The sequence below is a fragment of the Suncus etruscus genome, chromosome 7 (genome assembly GCF_024139225.1).
Source record: "Suncus etruscus isolate mSunEtr1 chromosome 7, mSunEtr1.pri.cur, whole genome shotgun sequence".
Classification (NCBI taxonomy): Eukaryota; Metazoa; Chordata; class Mammalia; order Eulipotyphla; family Soricidae; genus Suncus; species Suncus etruscus.
The window spans coordinates 44,022,873-44,041,934 of NC_064854.1; the positions used below are offsets into that span (position 1 = coordinate 44,022,873).

At 47.1% G+C, this 19,062-nt stretch overlaps 1 protein-coding gene across 2 annotated transcripts in view; it reads left to right on the top strand.

Annotated features, from left to right (window-relative positions):
• STUM (stum, mechanosensory transduction mediator homolog) overlaps nucleotides 1-15,178 on the top strand; it is a 58,853-nt gene extending 43,675 nt beyond the window's left edge. The window contains exons 2-3 of one of the 2 annotated variants that reach the window (XM_049776624.1): nucleotides 7,915-8,108; nucleotides 14,888-15,178. In XM_049776624.1, the coding sequence (XP_049632581.1) occupies nucleotides 7,915-8,102 (188 nt within the window). In that variant the 3' untranslated portion in view covers nucleotides 8,103-8,108; nucleotides 14,888-15,178. Of the gene's footprint in view, nucleotides 1-7,914; nucleotides 8,109-14,882 lie in introns of both variants that reach the window. The other variant, XM_049776623.1, reaches the window with a different exon arrangement.
• Nucleotides 15,179-19,062: the final 3,884 nt, after the last annotated feature.

The window sequence follows — 19,062 nt, forward strand, 5'->3', positions numbered from 1 at the left end:
AAAACAGCCTTGAAGAACTCAGGATGTTTCAGGTACTGTCAATGCATAACTTATATTCAACCTTACACAGATCTGGGTTTTATTATAACCATTACCATCCAATTGAGGAAATACACTAAGACATGTTGATTTGATTAGGAGACTGACTCCCGAAGCAGAAGAGTCTTTGGGGCCACACTCCAAGGTGCTCAGGGCTTACTCCTTGCTCTATGCTCAGCTTCACTCCTGGTGGTACGCAGGGGCTATAAGTGTTCTTGGAGATCAAACCTGATCAGCTATGCGCAGGCAAGTACCTTGACCTTGATTTTACTTTATGGTTCAGAAACAGAAGGATTCGACCACATTCATTCTGCTTGTGGGGAGCAAATCCAGGAATCGCAGTCTAGATTCCTAGAGCTCACTCCTGCCTGCTGCCTGCCCAGCCTTTCAGGGTTATTGTCATGTGAACAAACCAAACAGATCCCTTAATTTCCTTTACCTGTTTGAGTTGTTACTTTTCAAATAAAGATATAATGGATCAACCCTCCCTGTAAGGAAAGATAAAGGACCAGCCCTCCATGTCCCCCTTGGGGAAAGTTTTGGTCCCTAGACCCGGAAGGAGAGAGGAAGCTAGGTGAGGCTCCAGGATGGAGCAGGTATGGTCCCAGATAGGTGGCACCTGAGCTTGGCCCACAAAGGCCTCTTTCCGCCTTCCCGCCTTCCTCCCAGGTTCCCGGAGGCCTGGGAACCACCAGCTCAGCCAAGTCACCTTCTTTTCTGCTGCTGTCTTGTGACCGCTAAATAAATCCACAGTGACACCCCAAGGTCTCTCAGGATCTGAATCGTTCTTGTTCCCTGGCTTCCAAACAAGGCCTCTGGTGTCCTCCTCCTGTCCCTCTTTGGGCTGAGGTCTCCTCTTCATGTACTTACCTGCTTTCAGGCTGGGTTGCATGCCAGGGCCATTCCAGAAAGTGTAGGGGGATCTGGATGGAGCTCAGGTAGAGTGAAGGCCTCCTTTATTTATGCATAAAGGTCTGCAGACCTGTGCCCCAGTTTATTTGACTGCAATAGGGGATGCTGTTTGGGGGACAGTGTGGCATCGTTGGATTCTGATAAGTGCCAGCAACTTTGTTTGTTTGTTTGTTTAGTTTTGGTTCCACACCCAGCAGTGCTCAGGGATCACTTCTGGCTCTGCACTCAGGAAATCATTCCTGACAGGGCTGGGGGACCATATGGAATGCCAGGTATTGAACCCAGGTCAGCTATCTGCAAGGCAAACACTTTACCCATAGTACTATCTCCCCGGTCCCAACCAAGAACTTGTGTGTGTGTGTGTGTGTTGTTTGGGGGCCACACCCAATAGTGTCCAGGGGTTCTTCCTGACTCTGCTCAGGAATTACTCCCAGTAAGATTGGGGAACCATATGGGATGCCAAGGATCAAACTCTCGTAGGCAGCATGCAAGGCAAATGCTCTACCTGCCATACTAACACTCAGGTCCCAACTGGGACTTTTTAATTAAAAAGAGAATTTTATTTTGAGGAAGGAAGGGAGGAAAGAAGGAAGGGAGAAAAGGAGGGAGGGATAAATAGAAAGAAATTTATAAAAAGAAAAAGAAATAAAAGGAGGGTTGGAGGGAGGAAAGAGGGAAAGAAGAAAGAAAAAGAATGGAATGACAGAAAATAAATAGAAAGAGGAAGGGAGAAAGATAAGAAGGAAGGGAGAGGAAGAGAGAGAGAGAGAGAGAGAGAGGGAGGGAGAAAGAGAGCAGAGAGCTAACTCAAAGGAAGGCTGGAGCACATTCGTGTTGGCTCCTGAAACTACATGTCCCTTCTATATAGCTGGGCATGAGCAGTGCCATATCTCAGCGCTGGAACAATGAACCCTCAAGTCCAATGGCCTAATGTTATTGGTCATAGTTTCTGAGTCTCTGCAGTACTGTTTGTGAGACAAAGATAATCAGAAAGGAAAAGAGAAAGAAGGCAAAGAAGATGATGAATGAAGGAAAGAAGGTGGGAAAATAAAAGGTGGAAAAATAAAATACAATCCAGCTATGCCAAGACAACCTTCATTTTGCATAATTCAGTCAAGTCTTGCTCACATACATAAATATTTTTAAGCCCTTCAACAGTATTCATACCATTTTTGTAGTTTTGCTCAACTTTCTAGGTCGGGATCATAATTATGGTTTTTTACTGGCTGCATGATACTATGGCAGATGGATGAGTATGGAGTTTGCGACTTCATGAGGCTGACATAGTGAACTTGGCAGCTTTTAAACATTTTTAAAAGGCAGAATGAAGAGCAGCTTTCTTGGCTGCAAGCAGACTCCACTGATCTTCCAGTTCATGTTCCTCATGCACAACTCCCAGGTGTCAACTTCCTGCTTCTATGAAAGCCTCCTAAGGAAGACTTTCCTCATCACTCCACCCCTGCCCCCGTACTCCCATAACTGTCTTACTGAGCTTGCACTTTGTACTTGTTTATCCTAACCCAATAACTACCCAGTGAGAATGCTGCTGACAGTCCCCAGCAGAGAAACAGAGATCTGAAGAATTGTCTCTTGCCAAGCCTCAGGGCTCATTGGTGATGCAGAATTGGGTTGGCCCCAGCAGTCACTTTTGCTTTTTATTGTTGTTACTGGTTTTGGGCCACACGTGGTAGGGCTTAGGGCTTAGGGCCTAAGAGGTACTTAGGGCTACACCTGAGCAAAAGTGGGTATTGGGGCCAACCCAAGACTTTCTTTCCTAAGGAGGAAACAAGCAACTGGGCTTCAGCAAGCTCTGAGCTGAGTCTGCAGAGTACTCATAAACTATTTGTGATTCTGGTGATTGGATGAGGGTCAGCCACGATTCAAAGGGACCCTGTGACTGAAGGACCCCTGCTGACATGGGTTAATGCAGAACCTTCAGCAGCAACTGAAGAGCTATCTTTCATTCACTCACATGGCTCTCACTGGCTGATTGAAAAGTCCTTGTGACCTTGAGTGCACGCCGCTTGGTTTAATCAGTGGGCATGTCATCTTGTCACCTCCAGTAGATGTGGCTGCATTGCCCTGGCCCCTCTTTCTACCTGGGCTGCCCTTGATATCATGTGCAGCTGCTGGGAGGTAGGAGGACACAGCTTAAATTTTAAAGGTCTCTGCACCATCCGGGCTCCTCTGCCCTGGTTACAACACACCCTCCTGTCTCTGCCCATCCTCTGGCATCGAAGCCACGAACCTTGCTAGGACTCAGAGCCAAGGAAACCAAGATTCCATGTTCCATTGGAAACAATCAGATGTAATTGATTGGATGGAATCAATATCCTGGCGAGAACTTCCAGCATCCCTGTGTCCTCCTGGCCTGACACAAGCCTGCCTCTCAGCCTCCAGCCCCCTACTGTTTGGCCCTGTTGAGCCAGCCTAAGAGGCCAGGAGGGGAGACAGAGCACAGAGGAGACTTGCTAACAAGCCCCAGGTGGCTGATCTAATAATACTAGAGCCATTAAAATTAATTATGGGCTTCAGTCACCCTGGCCTCCAATAGGACCACTTATTTGATAGCAGCATGGAGACACTCGCAGTGACAGCAAGGGACTTAGTCTTATTTTCTCTGTCCTCAGAAGGACAGCAAACTTATTGGGGGTCAGTCAGGGCCTTCCTTTACCTGTGAGTCCCCCCTGGGCTCCTGCTCCCTATGAAACCTTGTACTACACTTCCCTTGCTCAACCTTTAAGTCTCAGGCAGTCCAGTGAGATCTGAAGGGGGTGTATCTGAGCTGGCCTGGGGCCTGGGGCCAGGAGAGAGGGGAGAGTTCTTGGGTGTGGGGGTAACATCTGTAACTGAGGGTATCTGTCATTTGGGCACACTTGTCCCACCTCTCCAACTTTTACTAATTTTCGTCTATAAAGCAATGCTATTTATTACATTTGAGACATAATACATTAGTTTCCTTCACTGTCTCTAAGTGATAAGGTGGATGAAATATTCTTAGGAAATACTTGTGGTGGGAGAGGACCCCGTGTTATTGCTCTGAGATGATGCTTTTATGTAATATCTCAGAACCTAGTCCTCCACTGACTGACATAGCCTTATTAGGGTCTCTTTTGCTGTTTGGAATGTTGAAGACTATTCATAGACCGTTTGGGGAAAGTACTTGGGCTACATCCTGGTGGTGCCCTGGACTGCTCCTGGATTGATGCTGAGGAGTTCCTCCTAGCAGTGATTGAGTGACCATGAGGTAACAGGGACAGAACCTGGGCCTTCTGTGTGCAAAGCATTGAGCGCTCTCTCTGGCCCATGGAACCTGTGTTTCTATAAAGCTCAATTTGAGGATTTGAGTCTGGGAATTGCTCCCACCTTAATAACCCTCCAATCCTCTTTATCTTAACGAGGATCCCAGATACACAGGCCTATCCTATGCCCCTGTTGATAGTAGGTAGTTAGAAAGGTTGCCTCGCTGTCAACTTCACTGTTGAAGGTTGAGGTTGCAGGCAACTAGAAAAGTTGCCTCACTGTCTCCTCATAGCCTACTTTTCCTCCAGGCCTTCTACCTCATCCTTTCTGCCCTATATTCTTCTTGGGTGTGAACCAACTCATTCTTCCCAGTGGCTGCTGTTGTCTAGAAGTTGGACTCTATGACAAGGCCGCCTGGGCCCCCTCTAACCAACCCTTGACTCCTTCCAATATATCCTTTTAATTCATGATATTTATTCTTTTATTGCAGAGCTGGGGGTTGAACTCAGGGCCTCACACATGTACAAAGCTAGCACTCTGTTGCTCAGTCATATCCCTCACCCTCACTGACAACATCAATCAAATTCTGAGCCACTCTCATTTTCCTCTCTGCCCTGCCTCGATCTGTGCACTTCTGAGTTGTCTTGGGTACGTTCTTTCTTCCCCTGGCCTCTTGCCCCTCAGCTTTCCAGACTCTCCTTAGCTTTATCCCTATCATCATCCTTCCTGAGACAACCCATCTGAATTCATCACTGAGTCCTTTGTGACTCAGTGTCCCCACTAGAGTGCAAGTTTCTGGAGTGGGCTGGCCAAGCCCCCGCATCCTCAGCCTGAACTCTGCATTCCCAGGACCCAGCGTGGGCATGCGGTTGACACTCAACACAAGAGATTCAAACCTGAGTGTTGCAGGAGGTGGGGGCAGCACTCTTTCCTGGCAAGTAGAACTCATTTAAAATAATTAGCACCTCTGCATATGAAAATGTGTTGAAGTCATTTTTACAATTTCCTGCTGAATACATTAAAATGAACAGTTGTATATTATAACTCCACTCACTTAGTCTTTGCCATCTTTGGCATATTCTCCCTTGTATGGTCAAAGGGAACAAGGTTTCCTTATTAGTGAAATTATTCATCCTAAGTGACAGTGATTAAGTAAATTAAAGCAATTAATTTATGCAAATTCACACCTTGGTAGGTAATGAATGCACATATTGTACAAGGCATTGTTCATACAAGGTGCTTATAATTCTACCCACATGCTAGAACTGTGGTTCCTATTGGGGGTCCTGGAACAAGTGGGGGTTAGCCTTGGGTGCAACTGGGAGCACTTTTTATTAACTTCAAAAAGGTACAGTTGGGGAGAATGCAGTGGGGAGTGTGCTTGCTTCACACACAACTGACCAGAATTTAATCCCCTATGGTCTCCTGGCATCTCATCTGATCTGAATCCAACCTGGAGTGATCCCTAAGCACAGAGCCAGGAGTAAAACCTGAGCAATTTTAACAACAAAAAGGGTAGAATCTGGCAGGGGAGATTGTACAGGAGGTACAAGGGTTAAAGCTCCAGTACCCCACAGCTGCCTGAGTATCCTCAATGTGGTCCTAAAAGTCCCTTCACTGCAGTGCTCTATTGGCATCAGGTCCTAGAGCACAGCACTGGTTTCCAAGGCACTAAGTGCTTTTTTTTCCTAGCAAAAGAAGGCTAAATGAGTTTGGGAGCCTCCTTCCTAGATAATCATATGGATATCTACCATAGAGGACAGTGACCAGAAGTCTCCCTTCCTCATATGCACAAAGGTTTTCTGTTTTGAATATAGGGTGGGCCAGTCATGTTGTTCTCGTTTCTCCTGGTTTCTTTCTCAGCCACCCCCAGTGGGCACTAGCTCTAAGGGCTGGAGTACTTACTTTGCATGTAGGGGCCCCAGGTTTAATCCCCAACACTACAAGGTCCCCTGAGCATTGTCATGTGTACTTCCCTTCCCATATTGATCTGAGACTTGAATGATAATCAGTTCTTTAAAAGTGGCAATTTTGGGAGCCGAATTAATAGAATAGCAGTAAGGCATTTGCCTTGCATGCGACTGACCTGGGACAGAACTAGATTCAATTCCCGGCATCCCATATGGTCCCCCGAGCCTTCCAGGATCGATTTCTTTTTTTTTTTTTTTTTTAATGGGATGCTGGGATTTGAACCACCGTCCTTCTGCATGAAAGGCAAACGCCTTACTTCCATGCTATCTCTCCGGCCCCCCAGGATCGATTTCTGAGCACAGATTCAGGAGATCCCCTGAGCACCACTGGGTGTACCCCTCCCCCCCAAGATGGCAATTTTGTGTGGTTCAGTCTAATAAAAACAAGTTCCCAGGGCAGGAGAGATAGTACAGTGGGTATGGGATTTTTCCCTGCACATAGCTGGCCCAGTATCCCCCATAGTCCACCGGGAGTAATTTCTGAGGACAGAGTCAGGACTAACCCCTGAGCACTGCTGGGTGTGACCCAAAAACTAAAACCAAAAACCCAAAAAACAAACCAAAAAACAATTACTACCACCAAAACCAACAACAACACAAAACCCCAAACAAACAAACAAACAAACAAAAAAGCAAGTTCTGGTTTTCCCAGGAAGAAGACGATGGTGGCATGAGATGGGCAGAGAATGCCCCACCTCATATTCATGCTCAGCCCCCGAATGCCTGTAACTCTTCCCTTACATGAGACAGGATTTTGCAAATGGGATTAAGGATCCAAGAAGAGACGACTGTCTGGGGTGTTCTAGTAGACCAATGAATTTGCAAGGGATTGCAAAGGAAGAAAGAAGAACGGAATTAGAGAGGGGAGAAGGCAGGAAACAGAAGGCAGGCAGGAAAAAAGATACTGTACTGCAGAATTTGATGCTAACAGAAGGACCCCAGAGCCAAAGACAGCAGGCAGCCTCCAGAAGCTGGAAAATACATAGAAACTAAATGTCCCCCTACCTCCAGAAAGGATTGGTCTGACGGTTCATGTCAGACTTCGGATCACTAGAATTGCTACATTACATTGGTGTTGCTTTAAGCTCTGAGCAGATGCAGCTCAGGATATCACATGGGGTTAATGTGAGGCACCATGCTTTGTCTCAGAAAGAGTCATGCTCTAGGAATTGGGGAATGGAGCAATGTTACTTACCCATGGGGCTGTGGGATCCTTCACATCCGCTGCTTTGCTCAAGGCCTTGGGGCTGCAACATAAATCTCAGGCTTCTAGCTCCTCCCCTGGTGAGGGACTTTTCCCAGGGCAAGGTTCCAGGACATCTGCCTCTGCCTGCACTCTTTCCATTTTGAAGCTACTTGGGACCTCAGGTCCTTCCTGCCCCCACTTCCCAGCACCAGAGTGTGTTCTGGAAGGTCAGATCCTGAATTTAGGTCAGGGGCGACTTCTGTGTCATCCTAGCACCATGGGCTCCTGCTCTGAAGTCTGTCACACAGATTGGTGCCCTTTCCTCACCCCTTCACGGCAGGGCCCTGAGTATCTGTGTTCCCTAAAGGCTCTTGCATGGTCCTGGGTCCTTGGCAGCTCCATGCCCTGTTTCGAGGTGGTGCACTGGACTTGCCAAGACATGGACAAGAAGGGGCTGGACTGGAAGGTGCTGATTTGGGCTGTGTACCTCGGGCTGGCATCGTCGTGCAAACTTGCAAATGTCTCCCATGTGCTCACATAACTGTCCTCACTGACCTCTCTCAGGGACCTTCATCTCGGCCTTCACTGTGCTATGCGGGGCCCGCACTGACCTTCCTGACAGGCATGTGTGCTGTGTCTTCTGGCTGAACATCGCTGCTGCCCTCATCCAGATCCTCACAGCCATCGTCATGGTGGGCTGGATCATGAGCATCTTCTGGGGCATGGACATGGTCATCCTCGCCAGTGAGTAGTCGCTGCTGCCTCCTTCATGCAGGCTTAGGGCTGGGTGGTACTGGTGAGTCAGGGCTGTAGGAAGGTTGGGGGCCTGATAATAAAGTTCATATAATGTCTGCCTGGGCCTCGGCACAGAGACCCACATGGCTGGGCCTACCTCTCCTCCACTCAGGGTTCATTGGGGTCCCTACTAGAGAGATCTTTTCCTATCCTTGCCTCCTTACTCCTGTGTGTGCAGACAGGCCAGAGAGAGATGAATAGAGAGGGACAGAAGGTGGCCCTATTCAGCTGCGCCACATCACCAGCATAACTTTGGTCACAGAGACAAAGCAACTGGCCGCTGGGGAGAGAGGCTGTGCACCCTAAGTCAGCTCAGCCTCTATCTCTCTACAGTGCAGCTTCCAGTATTTGCCTGCCAGAAACCCTCCAACTGTGTTTATTAGAAAAAGAAAACAGAATCTCCCCTCATCATATTTTACTGAGACATAACTGACATGCATTAGCATGTAAGTGTAAGGCAGACAGCCTGGGGGTTGGTTTACATATTTATGAAATGACACCCTCTTCTCTCTCATACAGATACAATAAAATGTTTAAAAGCTACAGAAAAAAAATGCTCATGCTGAGAGTGCCTAGTGACTTCTGCTCTCAGGATTTTCCTGGATCCCTCACAGCATGTTAGCAGAGTCCCCACGTGGAACCTCTGCCCTGGTGCCTATTGAGCCCACACTTAAGTTCAATGCCCCACATCCAGGTATTTACTGAACCACCATACATGGAGGTTTGTACCTCACATCCAGATTCTGAGCACACAGCTGGAGGACTTGACCTTTCACCACTTCCTCCCAATCACAGTCTCTCATCCCCCCACTTTCCTGTTAACCTCAAGTGTGAACTCTTTTTCTAGGAGTTTTCCCATTGCTATTAGGTTTTACATATAAATGAGATGACACAGTGTTTGTCTCTCTCTGATTTATTTCAAGAAACAAACTTATTTTATTTATTATCTGATTTATGTATATGTATGTACATATATATCTTTATATATTTACAGAAATCTGACCAAGAAATAGATTGACAGTTGGAGAATTAAAAGGGAGGATTCCCCTAGTTCATTTTTGCTTGTGGACTTGACCTGGCTATTATTGTTAGAATGATTGAGCTAGTATTGTGTACAGCGGACAAAAGTTATTTTATATGCTAGTTAAAGGCTATGTTGTTTTGGAGATGGGTATGAATAATTTTTCATTTAATATATACAATGATTATGCATTATACATGATTATACATTGTATAACATATACAGTTATTACATTACAATCAGTTGTAATATAATTTGCTGCAGTTTCCATGTAGACATGTAATAATTGTTTCTGTGACCCTGTTCCTCTTCAGCCTGGTAAGATTTGCTGTCTTGTTCTGTTTTTGTCGTCACTATATGATTTATGACTTATTATCTTTGCCCAGTTCCTAAAATGGGTCACGCTGGAGTTCTGCCTCTAGTTTTCTGACTTTACTGTATCTCGTAACTTATTTATCCCTTCACCCAATGCTGGGTACTAAGGTTGTTTCCAAGGCTTAACTATTGTGAATAGTGCTGTGAACTGGATGGGTACAAATAAGTTTTTTTTAATTAAGTGTTTCCTGGAACCAGAGTGATAGCATAGTGAGCAATCTCTGGAGCCCTGTATGATCCCCTGAGATAACACAGTGAGTAGGGGGCACTGGCTTGCAAGAAGTTTACCTGGGTTCAATCCCTGGAACCCTGCATGATCCCCCTGAGCTCTACAAGGAGTGATCCCTAAGTGCAGAGCCAGGAAGTTAGCCCTGAGAACTGCCCAGTGTGGGTATTACCTCCCTCCACAAAAACAAGTTAGTGTTTTCCTTCACTTTGGAATGGCTGGATCCTGTGATAGATCTATTTTTAACTTTTTGAGTCTCCTCCATCCTGTTTTCCACAGTGGCAGTACCAATTCTAACGCCTACTAACCCTTCTTAAGGTTTCCTTCTCCCAACCTTCCAGCCTTGTTTTTCTCCTATCCCTTTGAAGATGGTTATTACTACAGGTTGGGGGGGTGAAAGGTCACTGCAGTTGTGATTTGCAGTTGCCTAATAACCAGTGATACTAAACAGGTAAAGATGTATTCATTCATTGCTTTTAATATAATTTTGGAGAAATGTGTGATAAAATACTTAAGTCATTTAAAATTTTTCTTTAGGGACAGAGAGATAGTACAGTGGATAAATTTACCTTGCATGTTGCAGACCCGAGTTTTATCCCCAGCATCTCATATGGTTCCCTGATCCCTGAAAGGAGTAATTCCTGAATACAGAGCCAAGAGTAACCACTGAACATCATTGGGTGTGGCCCCAAAACAAAACAAAACAAAACTTTAAATTGAATTGTCTTTGAGTTCTTTCTTTATTTTGAACCTTAACCTTGAATTAGAACAATCTTAAAATTTTCCCATTCCATAGATGGGATATGGGGCATAGTAGGGGACCCCTGTGGATTCTTCCCAGCAATTCTCAGTCAACTTGACTGGTGGTTCAATGCAAGGGCATTGAACTGAGGTTGCAATGTTTGGAATGTTTGGGAGTCTTGGAGGTCACCTAATAGGGCAAGGGTGATGCTTGGGAAGATCATGTGGTTCCAACATCAAAAAGCAGTTGAACACTTGTGCCTTAACCTTTTTACTGTTTTTTTCAGCCCCAATTGATTGGTTTTTCATTTTGCTCATTTAATTATTTCATAAAATTTAGTAGTGAAGGTTTTTCTTTGTTCGGTTATTTTTGTTTGGGGGTAGTTTTTTGTTTTTTGTTTGTTTGTTTGTTTTTAATACTCCGAGGGCAAGTAAGGGCTTACTTTTGGCTTTGTACTTAGGGATTACTCCTGGCAGGACTCAGAGGACTAATGGGGTGTCAGGGATTGAACAAGTGAACCTGGGTTGACTGTATGTAAGACAAACAACCAATCTGCTCTGGCTCCTGTTGAGTGATTGTGGAGTATCATTTGAATGCCTTTACTACTGACTCATCAGCCAGTTCAGGTTTTTAAGTTCTTCACGATTCTCTTAGTAAAGTGTATGTTTCTAAGAATTTTTGAATTTCCCTGCCCCCTTTCCAGCAAGGCTCCTTATTCTTCGTACTGAGTGATTCCAAGTATACTAGGTCTTGCAATCATTTGACACAAATCTGCCTTAGACACAAAACTTTCGTAAAAGGGCTTCCCGTTACCCAATCAAGTTTACCAAAAACTGTTTAACTTGTTTAAAATAACCTAGCAAGATCCTGAGAGAGACACCACCTATTTCAGGTTGTCCCAGCCAGCATCCAGAATCCTAACATTCTCTGTGCCTGACCACTCCCTCTACCACATTGCCAAGTTCCTCACCAACAGGGGTCAGACCTCCTGGAGATGGGGACCTGCTGTCCACTCCCCAAACTTCTCAAAACCTCCAATACCCTACACTACCTCTCAGCCATAGTTGTCTGGTCCAGAGGTGAGAGCACTGCCAGGTAAGGACATCAGAGTCATGAGTGGGGCCTAGGTTCATGGGACCCTAAAATGCTCCAGCAGCTCTATAGTCACCTGATTTCAGGATCCCCTGAAAGTCCAAAATTCAGGGCACACTTCGATCACAAGACCAGATAAAGCCTCAGGCAGTCGAGAAACCAAGACTTCTCAGAGCAAACAGTGCCGGAAGCAGTTCCTCCCACAGCAAAAGTCATGGAGGAAAAGGATCAATTGGACTTCAAGGCATTCAGAGTGTGACTGAGGGGACTCTTGGGGGAATAAATAAGGGATGGAGAGAAATGAGTAGGACAGCCAGGTATGACCAGAGCTACCAGATGGGTTGCAGCCCTCATGAGGAGAAGTTGGCAGGGCAGGGGCTGCCAATGAGGGAGAGCATCAGGGAGTGATCCCCAAAGCAGCATATTCCTTCATGGAGACTGTAAGCAAGTGAGAGAACTCCTGATCCTACCTTAGTCCCTTGCTAGCCCCATTTCAGGCTTTCTCTCTGGCTCTGCTCCTTGGAGGGCTGCACATTGGTTGTGGGGTTGCTGTCTGAGGCCAGGCGGTATTTATCTTGTGGAACTAGTACTGCCTTAGACAATGCATGATTCGGGTGTGCTTGATAAGCAATGCTCACTGCATGAACCATGTTAAAGTCCAAATCTGTCCTCCATCCCACAGACACACTGTCTTAGGGACAAAATTTGGTCCTTATTGTGTCCTTTTATTTCTTTCTGAACCACATATGAGTGAATTGTTATTTATCTTTCCCTAGCTTGAGCCAGAGTGAACATGGGTGAGGGTTACACTGAAAAGCAACCACATATGTTGCTCCCATGTACCCTTTCACCTTCAAAGGATGGGTACATGCATTTTTGTGAAAGCAATATGAGGTCACTACAAGCAACAATTCAGGGAGTCTGCCCCAGGAAGAGTACTTTGAAGAAAATAACCACATGTGACTTGTCCTATTGAGTAGGTAGTGGCATAAGGGATGCTTTTTCTTAGGTTACTTCAATTCTTTCCTATACAAAGGAACTTTTCTGTAGTGATGATACAGGAGAATTTTTTGTTTATTTGATTTTTTTTGACGCTCAGGGGTTACTCCTGGCTAAGCGCTCAGAAATCGCTCCTGGCTTGGGAGGACCATATGGGATACGATCCTAGGCTAGCTCAAGCAAGGCAGATGCCTTACCTCTAGCGCCACCTCTCAGGCCCCAAGTCAATTAAGCATTCCAAACTCCTAATAGGAGAATCACAGAAATAAAAGTAGAAGTTCAAACCAGGAACTTAAAGCACACTACTGTGTTTGTATTAATGATGGCAGTCAGCTGTAACCATTTTAGTCATGCGTCTGTATTTACTTGAACATATGGTGGCCTCTCTCTAGGGTTATGTCCATGTAGGCATTACTAATCAATCACAACATTTTTGACTCAACAATCTCACTTATTCTCAGCATGGAACTCAGGTCAGTATGCAGGTGTATGCTAGATAAACTCTGCTCCTGTCCCTGGGCTTGTGTATATCTTTGGGCATTAGGTTTGATCTTGTGGATCTTGTCCCTGTGAAGGTGAACTGCATGGCTCAGGCAGAACTGGGCTTGTGCCCATCTGTATCAGTTAACTCAGTGTTCTCCCATCATTACAATAGCTGTCCTGTATTTTGTCTCACTCAGGCTCACCAGGAATCACCTGGAGGATGGGGTGGGATGGGGATGGGCAGTGAAAGAAGAGTAGGGAGAGGGAAAGTTTTGGCTTGGCTGAACTTGGAGGGCAGCAGACACTCAGGAGAGCTTCTGGCATGGATCCCCAGGCAGGGAAAACTTGATGGACACATGAGCAGCCCAATCCTCACCAGTAAGCCTGGCCACAGTGGACACTGGATATTGTCCACCTGAGCACCAGTTCCACCCTCTCCCTCCTCTTTATATTTCTGCCATCCCTCGGGCTTCTGTTCTCATGCTTTCCTTTTTCTTCTCTTCCTCATGCTCACCTTTCCTGTGTCGCTGCCAAGTTTCTCAAGGTAAGTCTGCTTCACAATGCAAGGTCCCCACAAACATCCACTGTCCTAGTTGGTCAACAGGCTTTTGCATGTAACTGTTTCTTCTGGAAAATGTTGAAAGCAGAGACAAAGGGTGGGGGCTAGCTCAACCAGGTCCGGCCATCCTTCTCTACATGCCCATTTCGGTATCAACAATGAACAGCTCACAGCACCTCCAATACTATTTCTTCCATCTGGATCCCTTGCCTGCCTTCTCCAGCCCCGGCACTGTACCGTGAGCATCAAAAACTGATGGCACATTTGATGGAGAAAAAATCCAATTCTTCTCCAGAGCTATTATCGGTTACTAGGGTGTAACTGCTTAGCCAAGGTCAGATTCTTCATTTCATCCGTAAATATTGCAGCTGGTGGTTATTTTTTAAAAATTGATTTATTTCTTCTGGGTAGGAGTTCCAAAGTGGTGCCAGGGGACCCAGGGGCTCTCCTGGATACTCTCTGCCGAGCATAACAACAGTTCGATGATTGAGCTTCAAGATGCTGTTCTGTTCAAGTCCTGCCATCAGGAACACCCAGGGGTACTGGGCTGCTCCAGGGTCACATCCAGTGGTAATCAGGAACCATGTAGTGCGAGGTGGGCTGCATGCCAGGTACAGGTATTGTAACCCTTGCCAATCTTTGATGGACTCAAAGAATGAATGAAGAATAATGGAGGGTTTAGAAAGGATGTATGAGATTAGGGCTGGGAGAAATATCTAGCACGATATGATAGCCTAGCTCTCCAACCCATTTTCTTTATATAATATCTTTTTATCCTAAACAAGTCAGCAATAATTCCTTAGTATCACAGTAGTCAAATTTCCCTAATGGTCTCAATTTAGAAGAGAGGCTTCACTCCTGATGCTATGTGTGTGCCGTTATGTCCTCTCTAGGCCATCTTCCCATCCTTCTTTACTCCTTTCCATTTAGATGTGCTGGATGCTCAGGGCAGAGACACCTGTCTGGCACCTCTCCCAAGGCTCTGACTTTAATATCATGCCAGGCCAGGATTGTGGGGCCCTTTGTGCTGTGGTTTCAGAGGTGGAGACTCGGGGTCCATTGATATTCTTCCATCCCTAATATCACACATTCTTTCTAAACCCTCCGCAATTCTCCATTCTGCCTTTGAGTCCATCAAAGAACCACATTGTTATGAATGAGATTGGCAGAGGCATACTTTTATTCTGGAGACACCTCCAGAAAACAGCTATCTGATCATTTCTTTGCTTCTCCTTCACAGGATACAAGGAGCAAGGCATCCCACAGCAGCTGTGAGCCGGTGGGAGCTGCCCAAGTCTGAGGGGAGGGGCCCAGGAGGCTGCGGCAGGCACCCGGACCTTTACATGTTCTCTTCTGCTGTTTCCTGAGATTGGAGTGCTGGGGCAGTGCACAAAAAGATGATTTCTTGGAAGATGCCGGCATATCTCTGCTGGCTCTGAGGTCTACCAGCCTCTCCTGGCTCCAGAAAGTTCTATAGATAGACAAGGCACCCAGAACATTAGGAAGTGGGTGGGTACAAATAGGGATGTTGCCAGAGGCTAGGGGACTTGTCCTATCTTCCATTGTCCCCACCTGGCATGGGTACATGGGATCTGCCAGCTGGGTGATCAGAGGCTTGCCTAGAGCAAGAATGGGCAGACACATCCTCTGAGTCCTCAGTCCTGTCAGAGTAACCTCTTGGGCTCAGCAATGGGCAGGAGGCAGGAGGACCCTCCACAGTCTAGGTGAAAGTCTACTGGGCCCTCAGCTCCTGAGGCTGGATCCCCCCACCAGTGTCTCCTGCTTCTCCCACCTTCCCTCACAGTAACTAGCCCCTCACCCCTGAAACTATGGGCCTGTGTATTCTCAACTTTGATTCCCCAGGAAGGGAGCTGGGAAGCACTGAATCCAAGTGAGGGATCCTGCCCTCTATCCTAGTAGCCTGGCAACTCTTCATATGACACTTAGCATGACTCTGCTTGCTGGTTCTTTGCTCGGACATCCAGGATCAATGAGTCTCTGAATTCTGAAGTTGTGAATTCAGAAATAGGAGACATTGGGCAGGAATTTCCTGTCAGTTCAGTGGAGCCTGGAACACATTAGGGATTAGGCAGTGAAGTGTGTGGATGCACTGGATACGAACTGTCAGATTTAACCCCCATACCTGTCACAGGAGAAAAGTTTCCAGGTGAGAGATCCTGGGCTTTGTGAGCTGCCAAAACAAATCTATGTGTACACCTCAATGAGAAGCTCCTTCCGGCCAGCTGCCACAATAGTCCCCACCGAAGGAGCCTCCTGATTCTGCCAAGCAGCCACCAAGTGCCACTGCACACATCATTGCTGCCAAGCAGAGTATGGAACCAGCAAAGCTGATCTGGCCACTGAAATCCATGTGCAGTTAGAGGAAGGAGAAGCAAAGTGATCGTGACAGGTGACCCGTCTGTGCTCATGTCCCTTCTGACACACAAGCTCTGGCATGTGGAGTTGGCCCCTGTGTGGATTTCCTACCACACTGACCTCAGTATCCTGGGTGAGGCCCTCCCAAGGGGCTTTTCCAATCTATCAGGGACTTACACAGAATTCAGCCAGAGTTGGAGAAGGGACCCACCTGTGTGTCATTTCCTCTAATTGGATAAAGTGTTTGAGGACCCTCAAAATAGACCATCTATTGGGGGCCACTGCTACAGTTTCCATTCTTGACCCCATGCCCCTGGGGCAGTGCCTGTCCCGTCCCCTGGGTTCCTCATCACCCTATTTAAAAGGAAGGCCCTGACACCTAGAGAGAAGGTGAACCCGTATGGCCACTCCCCAGACCCTGGAAAAGAGATCCAGCTCTCTGTTCCTGGCCTTTTTCCTTCACACCCTTACTCTAACCTGGGCTGTATTTGGGGAACATCTGGAGTGTTAGCCTCCTTTCTGCAGATCCCAACCCAGGCTCTATGAAGTCTTTCCTCTGGAAGCCTCTGCACTTTTGAGACTTGGGGCAGATTTGGTTTTTTCAGGAAGCGAGATGCTATCGGTCCTGAGCTGATAGCTCAGAGCAGAAAGGCTCCTTTGGGTACAAGGTGGCCGAGCTCTCCCTCCCCGTATTCTGAGTCCCAAACAACTCCCTAGCTCCCCTGACAGCCTGACAGGTCTCAGCTAGGAACTGAACCCCCAAGACCTCTAGAGAAGGGATCTTCTTATTCTGGCTTGGACTGGAGATGGCTCCAATGGAGTGGAAAGTGTTTAGTGACACAATCTAGAGAGTTTCCTGAATGACAGATGACACCATGGATCTCCTGGGTGGGCTTGTTTGCCTGGAAGAACATATCCCCTTTACATAATCCCCCGTTTTCTACCTCCCTCCAAAGCAAGGAAGGAGCCTGAGGGGAACCCCTTTTTACCCAGCCAGGGAAGTGTGGGTGGAAGATACCAGAGGAATCACAAATGTGCTGAAGGGAGCTAACTCAGAAGAGGCTCCAAAACAGGGAAGTCACCATGGCAGCACTGCTCAGGGCCAGTGGCCCGAGTCCTCTAGATTTGTCAAATAAACGCAAGCCAGCTGAGATCCGGGTGCTCCTACCTGCAAGTGCTTGGCTGACAAATAGTCCTTTGGGGATGGAACTGGAGCTTGCCTCATGGCACAGCAGAGCCATGGGTCCAGAGAGCCAGGGCCACACTGTTGGTTCAGCCTTCCCTCTGCCATTTTTGCTGGCCATTCTGTGGCTTTGGGGGTTCAGGGATAGGTATCATGGGTATCACAGGTACAGAGGGACTTTGGCCAGGGAGGTACTTTTGGAACTTTTAGGCACCCTTAGATACAGATGGTGATTCTCTGGGCCAGAGCATGGCCATGCAACAAGAATGAGCTGCCTGCTGTCCCTGTGATGGTGGAGACAGTCACCTGAATCTTTGCTCTGGGGTTGAAAATCAAGGACCGACGTTAGATGGGCCAACTCTGTAGATAGCAACATGAGGGTCTCCATGGAGCAGGCTAAGAGCTTGTTGACTGCTGCAGACTGAAGGGTTCCCACCCCACAGGCCAGCCCTAGTCTCTATGATCTCTCACCCTTGTCTTTCTGATCCAACTGCATCCCAGGCATGGCCAAAACTTTGGTCTCATTTAAAACTGGGGTGAGGGCTGAGCAAAAAGAAAGAGCATAGAACCAAGCCAGGTATTGGATTCCCTGGAGGGACTCCAAATATGGAGCTGGCAGTAGTCGGGCAGTGGGGCTAAGGCCCAGGTCTTTGAGCAGAGAAAAGCAAAGGTGGAACTGAGCGTGGTGCTTCCATCCCAGTGAGTTAGTGTGGTCCCTTCATTGGTGCTGGATCTGGCTCCTCCATAAACACACATCCCCCAATCCCCCACCAGGTCTTCATTGGGATCTAAGGACACTGGCTGTTTTCATGGGGATAGTGATCTTGCAAAGAAAGCTCCTGTATTGGGTTGCTGCCTGGAAGGGAAAGCTTTAGGAAGATGCCAAATCTTCAGCAGACATTTTTTGCTGGCTTGTTTGGACATTTTCAACAGAGACTGGAGGCAGAGACCTCCCAAGACCCTGAGACTTCCCAGAGGCCATGACTGTACCATCTGATCATGGCTTCCTGGACTTCAGCGTCAGGCTCATGGGAGAAAAGCTTTCTCCTCTTCACCTCCCAGGAACTCAGCCAGCATGCAGAGGCACTAGGTGGCCAAGGTCTCTGGTATGAGCTGGGAGAAACAAATCAGCTATTGTCTTCCAATACACTGTCCTGCCTGTGATCAGGACCTCCCAGCAGACATGGGGCATCAGGTGAGCAGAGATGGGAGGGGATGGTTCTCTGAGGGTCTCCAAGGACCTTCGGGTACAGAACATTCTCTGCAAAAGAATTTTGGAGCTTTGGAATGCTGAGATAATAGAGGGGCCATTTCTGGCCCAGACTCTGCCCAAGTTTTAGTGGAAAGCGGATAAACCCACCGGTGACAGGTGAAGATGTAATACCCCCCCCCAAGTCCCATTATTTCTCATCTCCTTCAGAGGAAATGGAGGAAGCCTAAGGCCATGGTGGAATGCAGGAAGTGAATCTTCTCTGGTGCAGTTCCAGCTCTCAGCGCCAGTGGCCCTGGTTTGCTTTCTAAAGAAGAAACACTGGACTCTGTTTTCTTCCCTGACCTTATGTAGTCTTGTCACAGGTTCCAGGTTGATGACCAGGTCCCCATTCCCAATGTCCCAAGTCCTCAGTATTGGGTATATCTTGACTTATATTTCAGGTAGAATCTTTAGCCCCACCCCACACTCCTCTGTGATTTTGCCAAAATACAACTGCCTGGGTAGGATCCCACTCCCCGTCCATTGTCCCTGCCTAGCATCCTTAATGGACTAGTATGTTGCCCTCATCCCTACATCATCTGCATGCCACTCTCTGCGAGTGTTCATTGCCTGGCCTACTGGGTGAGGGTATGTTTGTGCACTGGCTCC